General features: G+C 40.3%; 1 protein-coding gene across 1 annotated transcript in view; it reads right to left on the minus strand.

The window, feature by feature from the left end:
- The window catches only part of NID1 (nidogen 1), a 42914-nt gene extending 37787 nt beyond the window's left edge, over positions 1 to 5127 (minus strand). The window contains exon 1 of the mRNA XM_071739034.1: positions 4905 to 5127. Coding sequence (XP_071595135.1) covers positions 4905 to 5102 — 198 coding nt within the window. The 5' untranslated portion in view covers positions 5103 to 5127. The remainder of the gene's footprint in view (positions 1 to 4904) is intronic.
- Positions 5128 to 11982: the final 6855 nt, after the last annotated feature.

Genomic DNA, 11982 nt, shown 5'->3' on the forward strand with positions numbered 1-11982 from the left:
TCCTAGAGAGTTTCCCACCCCATGCTATTTTTCCTCCAGAATGAAGACCCTCAGCCTACTGATGTGCTCCTTGTATAAGACCTGTTCCCTGTCTTTGATAATTCTTAATGCACCCAAATTTTATTTCCCCTTCCCTACCATATGTATTTGGAAACAAGGAGGCCAATTCTACATAAATTCTTCAAGACACAGAAAAATTGTGGACTGGGTGAGCCTGTCAGGCATGTTGACTACATAAATCTTTGCAACATCCATTAAAATCTGGAGCACCATTGCAACTGCTACATGGAGCAAATAAGAAAAAATTTATAGAACAAATTGCCCCTTGAGTCACAGCTCACACCTATGCCTTGTACCCTGCTTTGGCTACCCAGGGGAGCAGAGCACACCCCCTGCCATAGGCTAGTGGTTAATCAGCTTGGTATATAATGGTTAGCACAAACCATTAGCTGAAGTTAGGAAACAGTTCACACAGTATATTGAAAATAATTTTTAAAGTGGCTTGATGTAGGCTGACTGTATTGCCTGCAGATGTATAATTGCATTGGCTGGTACAGTGAAAAATACTAAGAGTTAAGATCATGTAAAGAAATGGAAGTTGGGTTTATGTATGAATGGAATATCTGAGATATATATGATGGGAATGCAGGTGATGTGAGAAAGGAGAAGATGAATATTGAGATTATTTTTCCTCTTGTCATGTGTGACCTATTAGTAGCCACAGATCTTAAGGTGAGCTATGAATTTTAAATATACAGAAAGGAAAAAAAAAAAAAAAAAGGGCTAGACCACTCTAGACCCTGCAATTGCAAGCAGAAATGGAACAGAACATCTGCTATATCTGTACACTAGAAAACACCTTCTATGCTTGTAAAGAAAAGCTTAACCCCCTAAAAACTCAAAAGCCATCAACTATATTATACCACTGTAGGACACTGTTTAATTTCATTTAACAGCTTGCAAATATTTTCTGGGTGATAAGAGTACTTGCAACCAAACATTTCCTTAACTTTTGAAACTGAACTGCCTCATAAACTACAAACAAATTAAAGTGAGGTTTATAGAAAGATGGGAAATCAAGTCAGAAGCAAGCCTCTGGTGGGTGAAAAGAGGAATGCCAAACAGTAGGACAGTAGGAAAGGTGCCAGACTTTAAGATATTTCAGCAAGGAGATGTCCTCTACCTTTAGAGTAACAACTTAAGAGTTTTTTCCCTTCTTTTTTCCTAGCTTACACTTTTTGTACAAAGGCACCCTTTCCACTTACTCTAAGCCCTCTTGTGAGAGATGACTGTTGTTTGAGGCATTTTAAACAAATCTCTTCATCAGATTTGATGTGTGCAGACTTTGTGGCTACGTGGTCCCCCATTTATGGAAGAGATTAAAATAACATTAAGATAAAGCACAATCAGGACTAGTCAATACAACAGAACCACAGAGACCAGATGAAATAACAAAAATTTGGCATTCCTCTTTTCACCCACCAGAGGCTTGCTTCTGACTTGATTTCCCATCTTTCTATAAACCTCACTTTAATTTGTTTGTAGTTTATGAGGCAGTTCAGTTTCAAAAGTTAAGGAAATGTTTGGTTGCAAGTACTCTTATCACCCAGAAAATATTTGCAAGCTGTTAAATGAAATTAAACACACAAACTGCCCCCTTTGGAAATAAATGTTTTGTGTAGAGAAAGAACATTCATCATTACTGAAAAAAAATTTTAAGTTTTCAGATTCAACAATACATTTATATTATGTATGTTGAATGGTACAATTTAACATTACCCTGGCCCTTTTAAGGTCACAGATAGGTTAAAGTGTGAAGACCAAAATAAAGAGAATAACTCAGGAAAAATATTGTGCTTCACTGAAGCATCACTCCTTTCAAAAAGGAAAAGGAAAAAAAAAAAAGGGTGTCAGGTGGGAGTTGTCTAAAGACCATCTGTACTGTACATCTTTCCTTTTAAGGTATAATACTATTTAACTTGACAGGAACTAACACAGATGTATTTTTAGCATGTTAAACTTCAGCATTACACACATAGTTAACATACATTCATGGGTTGCAGCAGAACACACCATGCACACTCTGTTTTAAGTCCACCCTGAAAAAAAAGAAATCAGGAGAAGGAAGTGCAAAGTAACAAAATGCTTCTACTTAAAGAAAAAGAGTATCCAAGTGTGTATAATAAAAATTAGTTTCAAACAAATGAGGTATTTTCCCTGCTCAGTTGCTAGGCATTTTGAGGACTTCAATATTTCTGAATGGGAAGGTTTAGAAAAACAATTTATTTGTATAATGAAGAGGCAGTTGACTTAAAGCAACAAAATTTTCTAATATAAACGTGACCAACAATTAATTTAAGTTAATAAAAATAACAATTAACTAATTGATTCAGGCTTGCCTGGAAGGACTATGGTTCTTCCCTAAAAAGGAAGTAATCTTTGATTCTTGAGCTTTTCCACATCAGTGGACAACTAGAAAAACCTTAATACAAGTGTTCTATTAAAAAAAATAGATCAGTATAGGTTAGTGACAGGATTCAATGTTATAAACCTTGCACAGGAAAACACCATACTGAAGATCATAGTATGTGAAAGCCTGTTTTGACTTAAATAAAAGTTCTCACTTCTATCTATGAAAAGAAAATAAGTTTTGCCACCAGGGATTTTATGACAATTTGGTACTAAACAATTGTTCCTCAGAACTCCTTGCCTTTTTATTCACGTGTAGACCTAACTGAAACAACCCAGCTTCTCAAGTGTTGGAAAAAACAGAGAACCCACACAAATTTTCAACTTACTGAAAGCAAAACTTGCAAAAATCAAGTACTCAAAAATGAAGATAACTGTATCACATTATTCTGATGAAACATACAGACAGATGTAGTTCATCACCACAACTCAAAATCTGATCCAGGAAGTCTGTTAAGTGTTATGATGCATTTCTACCAATACTACATGTTAATTTTTTCAGCTTAATAATATTTACTGTCAACTGGCAATAACTTGGTAAATTCTGCTTACTGAATAATGTCATAGACCTTAGTAAGTACTCACTGTCAGTATAGAATAATAGTGTGTATTGTGAAGGTGTGTTTAAGACTGATCAACAAGTATTTAAGAGTCCTTAACAAATATCCTTCTCCTTTCCCCATTCCAATGCAGTTTGTACTGTGCTTCTGTTTTGCAATACTTGTGACAGACTAAATGCAAGTTAGAAGCCTCTGCATATTATGTAGGCTGATACTGAAATACCATTCACTATCAGACATGCCTATGTTAAAATTCCCCATGCTTAGTACAGAGTAACCATGCTGAAAGAGTCCTCAAAGTAACCCTGGAATAGCCTCTACATGGGTATTCTTTCAGATAAAATCAGAACTGTTAAAGTTCTATGGCATGGGCGAGTAACAAGATCATTAAACTAAAAAACCCAAAACCAAACCAAAACCTAACAAAAAAACCCCACCACCCTAGTTTTCTTACCCAATCTACTGCTCTTTGAAAACTCTGTCCCCTTCCTGTCACTTATCTGACAAGTTACTTGCTATCTTTTCCTCTCAGTGACTGGCTATGCAACCCAGTATCTTTCAAGAATATGTCTGTGCTTCAAGAAGTGTATTTTTTACTTGGGTTGGCTAATCAGTGACCAAACTTAAGAGTATGGAAGACATGACAATTAACTAAGGGTCAAACTGAAGTCTGAACTCCATTTAATACTTGTGAAGAACTTCATCTTTACTTCCAGCTTCATTAGCAACACTCATTTTCCATAAAGACATTACTTGAATCCCTCAGATTTTTTATTTCAGATGCGATTTGAGTATTTTTTCAATATTATTTATATTTCCAGTATTTATCTAGGTAGGAGCAGTGTGGACAATGAAATAGAGCACAACTTAAGTGGCAGCAGCACCAGTACAATTCAGTAAGTTTGTTAAATCTTCAGTGAATACCCATAAAATGGACTCAAGTAGATGGGAACTAAATCAAACTTTGAATGACTGCTGCCACATGGAGGTCTAGTTTCCCAAGTGCTCCCCACAGATTAGTCCCCAGAGCTGCATCCAAAAAGCTGCTAATGCCCACTGTTTTATGGACAGGGAGGAGGGTTTTCATCTGATCAGAGTGACACACTAAAGACACTGAGCCTTTCCAAAAATGCTAGCTAGCATCTTCACCTGCCAGCCAAGATGAGGCTTCAGGGGAAAAGAGGCAACAATAAACCATCCACTACTCCTGCAGCATTCTGAAGACATGCTGCCCCCCAACTTGTTTTCTGGCTACTTTTGTGCAGCTCTGCAATCTGTTTTCAGTCCCACCTTCATCCACCAAACGTCCTTCACTAGCCATACACATGCCCAGGCTACTCTGGGATGCAGGATTTGCTATGAGGCACACAAATATCCCTGAGGTCTGCCTGCAGCCCCAGGGATACAATCGCTCTGGATGTCTGCTTCCCCCGTCGAAGAAACATCTGAACATCTGAGACTGCTCAAGACCTCAGCGAGAACAGCACTCTCAGTGCTAAGTGAGAAAGCCTTGGACACTCCAGGCTGCTGGCTAAATACTCAGAGTTGTGACTCGGCATGCTGGGGCACACAAAACACAGATCACAGTCAGGATGCTTCTTATCTGGACGTGCATCCAGGAGCACAGAAAACGCCCGGGGATGGTGATCTCTTTGGATAACCGATTTAATTCTCTTTACCTCCTACTGTCGCGTTGCCTCCACTGCCCGCATCGCAAAGCAGCAGCAACAGCCACAATGGGCACAACTGGAAAAACTCAGCTCTTCGGACCGACCTCTGACCTCAACCCACACCCCTCGGGGGAGTTTCCCAGCACCTTTTCCGACCCTCCGGCATTGCGAGCAGATCCCCTTGCCGTCCCAGCCCCACACTCACGTAGAGAGAACGGACGGGGCTGCCGTAGAAACGCAGCGCGGTGCTCAGTTCCAGCGCCTCCGAGCGCGCATCGTCCCCGGGCTCCAGCTCCGCGTCTCCGCGTTCCTCACCGTACGGCAGCAGCGACAGCGGCCGGGCTGGTAGCCACAGGGCCACCAGCCATAGGGCCAGCAGCGCCCAGCTCCCTGCAGCCCGCATCCCGACGGCTCCCAGTGCGATCCCGCCGTCCCCATAATATAAGGGCGGCCAGAGAGGGGGCGGCCGGGCCGGACCGGCCAATGGCTGCGTGGGACTACGAAGGGGCGGGCGGGAGGGACGGACCCACCGCCCCCCAAGGCACCCGCGACACTCCGCCCGCCACTGGGACCACCTGGGGGCTGCTGCCACAGCCAGATCGGGTCCCGGTTGGGAGCTTCGGCCGCCGCCTCCGAACTTGGAGAGCATAGCGGCGGCAGCCCCGGCAGAGGGGCGATCCCACGGGACCCCACGGGACCCCACGGCTGTGGGGATCAGAGCGTGTTGCGTGTGGAACTGGGAAAGCCGAAGCAGTGCGGGGTTGTCGGCGTCTCACTAATGAATTTTTCAAGGGTACGGCGTCTCTGCCAGGCCCGGAGTGGTTAGCTGGGGAAATCCGAACTCAAGAGTTACTCCAGCAGCTCCAGTTCCCTCCCCGAGGTGTGCCCAAAACACAGCACCAGAACCGACGCGGAACAAAAAGCCCAGTCCCTGTGCTGACTTCTGAAACCATTCTGACACTAGGCACTTAGGATGGGTTGGGGAAATGAAGAAACACACTGGAACACATTTCATACCTTAACACCGTCAATGGCAGAGCTGCATTCGACTGTAAAATAAAACTAAAGAAAAACCCATAAATGAAAACTCACTGAGGTACACAGAGATGTGGGATATCTAAATACATTCTTTCTGTTTCTTCTTGTTCCATAGCCTACTCCTGCTCCCAAGAAACACTCAGAAGCAACTGAAGAGTGGATAGATTTTGTGCATTTTTCTTAAAGCTTCCAAGTGAAGACAGCAGTGTTTAGAGACTGAATCTTCTCCAGTAAAGTGTATGCATTTCCAGGGAATGTTTACATCAGAACATCACCTGAGGGAAGGCAGCCAAAACACTACCCACCTGCTTTTTACCTATCTTTTTACCCTTCTTTAAAAACCTGCTCATCTGGAGGAGAAATGTTTGCAAGAAAAGATAATTTTGCATTTGGCAAATTGCAGGAGCACAAGATATTCCATATTAGAGCTATAACTATCACAAGCCATGGCAACTTACAAGAGGAAAACATCTCTATATACCTAATCACCATTTTTTTTTCCCCAGCAACTATTTACAATTGACTTTGTATTTTAGCAAAAATATCTTCTGAGACCAGGAGTGCAGTTCTCTGGGAAGAAAATAAGTCTTTTCTCCACACAAATCTCACTCTACTTTCACCTGCAACTTCCCTCAGCATTTTCAGATCCCAATAGAGAGTTGTTACTGGGATCAGGGATATCTGACCCACCACTGCTACAAAACTGGTCTCTTGGCTGCATCACCACCATATCTGAGCATAGACACATCCACAAAGACACCTTGAGGCACCCAGCTGAGGTATCTTTCTCCCCATTTGACAAATGGATGCTTAAACCACAAGCAAACTGTAATTTACCCACATTAAATGTATAGACTACATTAATTGTATATACTACCAACTGCCTTCATCACAGAATCATCCTCTCATTGCAGCTTCCCCTCTCCAGCATCATCTTCCTCCAAGGCTGCAGGGCCTACAGAAGAGATGTGGTTGTGCATTGCAGCTCCAAAGCAAAGAGAAAACCTAAATTTAACCCCATGACACCTCTAGGATCCAATACTCACATTCACAACATAAACATGTCATTTCTGTTAGGCTTCAAGATTCCACAGCCACATTTCCCCCTGAATATGAAACTCAGCCTCAACAAGAAAAAGAAATGACCATCATAAGAAGAAAAATCTCAGAGGGTAATATTTTCCTGACAGATTTACATAATTTTCTAGTATTATATCCAGAAACTGGAGGATGAGGATGTCTGGAAAGTCAGAAACTTACTGTAGTAAATTGAAAATTTATTTGAAGGCTGAAGAGTTAAATATCTGCATCTGCATGTTTAAAGCACAGAGTAATAGCCACATTGTGATAAAACCTTTGTCCATTAGTCAGTATATTGTGATTGTTTAGTCTGTTTTTACTTTAAGAGGATTGCAGCCTTTCTGCTGTAGTTGAATCAGTTGACCTTGCATGCAGCTCCCACTGTGACTTAGCTCCAAGACTAAAATAAAATATTTTCAATTGTCCTTTCCAGCATCTTCAATGATGCTCTGAAAGCATGGAATGTAATTAACAGGAGATATTCATTGCTAACAGCAACCAGAATGGAGAATGCAAAAGATTTCAACGAGATTTAAGCAGGGAAGAACTGGATTTGTATGCAAATTGGAGTATCACCAGCTATCACACCATGGAGAAAAATCTTCCAGAACACAGAAAAATCCAAGAAGAACATCACATTTTCAGTTGATCACATTTCAGGTACGACAGCATTTTACAAAGCAAATTCCCAGAGCAGCTACTAAGATCCTGTACAACAAATGAACAGGTTTTATTGTGCTTCCAGGAGGTAAGTGACATTTTCTAATGGGATATAATGACACTGCTTTTCCAGAGATTGCTTGTGGGATCAGAGACCTCACAGAAAATTCACCACTGGAGAGACTTCAGAGTGGGACAATAAAAAGATCAAAGTACCAGAGGAAATGACATACAGGGAATTGTTAAAGAACTGAATATGTGTACTTGGCTAAATGATAATGGGGAGGAGATCTGATTAACATCTTCCTTCAAAGTTATGGAGTGCCTTCATTCCAAATAGCTGAGGAATTAAATGGGTAAATTTGAGGAGTACAGATACCTATGAGATAAAAATAACTAAAAGAATCCATGAAACCAAGAATCAGAAAATGCTTCCTTAGCATGGGGTCTATTTGCAGAAACATCATAGATTGGGCACAATGGAGGCAGAATAACAGAACTTTCTGAGTAGTCCAACACATGGTTGGCCTCACTACTAAATAACAGTTCTTAAGGAATAATTCTGTTAATGATCATAGGACAAGACATCTCAACAGATTTTGACCTAAGTTTCATATGTTACTAAAATATCTCACAGGTATATTTGAAAACTTCCACTGCCTTTATGTCAGGAGAACTGAAAAAGGGGACTCCAGGTGTTGTGCCTCTCCTGATCTTCTCAAGCTTCTCCCTAGGTTCTATTAATAGAGAGAAGGGAGCTGGTGTCCCCTTTGCTAGCAGGGCTGGAGGAAAGAAAGCAATGCCCTAAGCCTCTCATGATGATCTCCTGCAGTTCAAAGATGACACAGCAGTCTAGAGCATGGATCATCAAAGCACAGAGTAACCATGGGGTAATGAACTAGAGAGAATAATGACAGGAAAAGAATAGGAATGAGGTCTGCTGAGGAGGAGGATTTTTTAGAGACAAGGTCATGGGAATCAGAGGGTCACAAGCAAAGGCATGGCTTGCAGGCAGATCATGGAGTGAGCATCATAAATTTAAATCACTTTGTCTTGGAACTTAATGTTCATTGTTTGTTAGAGTGGAATATGGTGAGATTCCCTCTGAAAGTCTACATGAGACTGCCTCCCTATGGAGGTCACAAGACTCTGGACCAACTTAAACTAAAAAATGGGTATCTTGTTTTGTAGCAAAACTTCCTACAGAAAAATACTAATTTTGAAATACTGTTAGTTGCTATTGAGATGTCCACAAAGGGCAGTATTTTATTGTGCCCTCTGCACTAGTGCAAGGTGCAGAAGACTGTAGAATCTTCTTGTTCCCTCATGCAGAGATCTTACAGGGCAACAAAAGGACAAGCTCCTTGGGAACTCATCTGGAGAACATCTGGGCAAGAATGGGGATGTGGTAACACTTGGCCAATGACCAGGCCAATACAAAATAGATAAACTGCTGCAAGAGAATGGTAGATAGCAGTAACAGATTAGTCACTGCCTGGAGCAGGGCATGGGATAAGGACTGTCTCTCAGGACCTTACAACATCTGGTGCTAGGAGAGACTGTTTACATTTCTAGGGTTACCTTCATGTATTACTATGTCTCCTTATTAGAACTGATAACTATATTGATAAGGGACAGAAAAAATTACCACAGTGAAAGTCATGCAGTGAAGTTGTGCTCATAAAGAAGCATGAACACTTCAACTCAGTTCATAACAGGTGGAAAATGGAAGAGAAAAATACCAGTATCATGGAAACTGGCTAGCTAAAAGAAAAGTACCCTTACAATCCTCTCATCTGTCCTGTAGCCACGTGAAAAAATAACACTTTTTATATTGTTTAATATTTTATCAAAGTATCCTTATATCCTAATGCTCACTGTCTTTCAATAATGGAGTCTCTCATCCAGTAAGAATACTCAGGACTTCTCTGTAGTACTAGGGAGTTGTAATAGGGCAAGAAGGTGTATAATTAGTCTTCTATTTAAATATTCAGAACAGCACTAACTACTATGCCTACTCCAAGTCTTACTGTTTTGTTATTATCTAAGTTTTAGCTTTGTGCAACAAAAGACTCCAGACAATAATAACTGACTTCAGACTTTTAAAAAGCACACAGGAGACAGGAAGACAAAATGTATGACCAGTTTCTTATATATGCAAAAAAAAAATTGTGACATGAAGGAACATTGTTGTTTAAACAATGGGAATGACATGTGGGAAAGCAATTTCACTGGGACAGGAAAACAGATATAAAAAAGGTATCCTTTACTTCCAATCTACTCTGAGACCAAAGAAATAACTGCTCTGACCCACTGGTATCTTACTGTGTCAGATATCAGTGCAGAAATAATATACGAAAGAAAACCACATCTCCTGCTCTAGTGATGAGATAGTATTTAATGCATCTCAAGTCAAATCATCACTTTAAACTGAATGTGCACCCTAACCAAAAGCATTATTTTATTTTGTTTTCCATTTTACTTGGGATCCAGGCTTCAACTGCAATGCCTGAATTTCAGTTGTGTACAAACACACAAAAAAGATGTTTAATTGAGTCCCGGCAGCAAAGCTTCAAGGTGACAGTGAGAAAAGAGAGGTCTGATGCAAACACTGGTTTGATGCAGTTTGGGGGTAGAAATTCAGTAAGAAATGACTACAGGAGAAGCTCAGACTCAACTTTTTTACTAAGACTTTTTTACTGATAAGGGCTCATATAATCTGAAGCATTGGCAGTCTTTCCTGTGACAGCAAAACTACTATCTCACATACGCTCCTTGTGCCTACAGAGCACACAGCCTCATGGAGTCTGACCCTGCCTGTTAGAATCATACAGCATCTGTCACTTAGAAAAAGAATATATAATTTCTCAGATGAACCTAAATAATCATGAAGATTTAGAGAAGACACTTAACTCATTTTCCCCCATCATGGTGGGATTATGTCTTTTACAAGGAAAAGGACTAAATTCTGAAAGTGATTTTCTGAAGTGGAATCCATTGCCTAAGATAGTGAAATCCACCCAAGAGAAGGTATCATTACCTTGAGCAGCTGTGAGTAAAACAGAGAAACTGATTTTCATTCAGGGTAGATGCTGCTATGCTGCAGCAAAGGCCAACAATTTTAATTACTGGCTTTTATAACAACAGTGGATAAAGGAATAAATATTTAATAAAGATAACACCTATTCTTATTAGCTGTTTGGTCTCAAAATTATGTTGTGGTTCATCTGTACATGTGGAAATATTTGTGAAAGTCCTACATACAGTTCCCTATAAAAGTCCAAGGTCTACCAAGAAAAAATCCTTTAGCAAAAAAAAAAAAAAAAAAGAAAGTGTTTCCTGGACTCCCAGACAACTGTCCAAATTTAGCTATACTGAAGGCTCCCTGCCTTCAAGAATCCACTAGCACACACCAAATTTGCCTGTAAATCACTGAAATATGTTTGTGATCTTAAGCTAATTTGCTGAGTGGAATGGATGCGTTTGCTCAAAGGCTAAAATGTTTCTTCTCAAAAGCTTGTCTGAGGATGGCCGAATCAGAACTTTAGACTTTGAGAACATTGTCACAATTTGGGAGCAACAATTCTGCTGATCATTCAAATGATAATGCCAGTAAAAAACTGGTGGGTAACAATTCAGTATTTTCCTAATTTTTTTATTTCTTTTTTTCCTTCATAAGATTTCTAGTACCTTGAGTTGAAATTGTAACTATGAGGTGCTATAAATATAATAATCTATTCTTTAATTAGATATGTATAAGTTCCAGAGCCTATTGTACATTTTTAAACTGAAGGCCTAATTTGAGTGCTTGGAGATAATTTATGTTCAAATTTAGCTGGACATAACACCTGTAATTGGCTGTGACATATCATGCATCAACAATGCTGAAATAAGGTTTTTCTGTCCTCCTTTTTAAAAAAACTTTGCAAAGACTGTGAACTTTTTCCTGGCCTTAATCAGTCCAGATCTGAAAAAAGCAGAAGCAGTTCCATTAATTATAACTATTCATTCTTCCTGACCTAAGGATTTACACTGCTGCTCACTTCACTTGGAATCTGCAGACAAATGTAAACAGTGGCCCGCTCACTTTTTTCCCCAGCACAATTTAGTGTTTGAGCCTAAAATGTAACACTGCATTTCTGTCACTGAGCAACAATAAAACATGAGGACCAGCAGTAAAGCAGCTCTTCACAGAAGTAACCATGTTTCCCCTGGGAAAAAAGAGGCATTATTTGCAAAAACTAGGATTGATGCCATAACTTATTCATTGGAGAAGTGACAGGGTACAAGCAAGAAAAGCAGGAACTCTCTTTTTTTTTTTATTCTACAAGAGGCTGCTGGGAACAAACACTGTGTGTAGTCTACACTCCCAATTAAAAGAGGGGCAGGGTATGATCCCTGAGGCCAAGTAGCAAGGACAGATTTGTGTCCAAACTGCTAACCCCTGGATCTCACTGGCTGTCTCCACACTACAGGGCATTTAACCCATGGTGTCTGCCCAGTTA

This window comes from Heliangelus exortis, chromosome 3 (genome assembly GCF_036169615.1).
Source record: "Heliangelus exortis chromosome 3, bHelExo1.hap1, whole genome shotgun sequence".
NCBI classification, from domain to species: Eukaryota; Metazoa; Chordata; class Aves; order Apodiformes; family Trochilidae; genus Heliangelus; species Heliangelus exortis.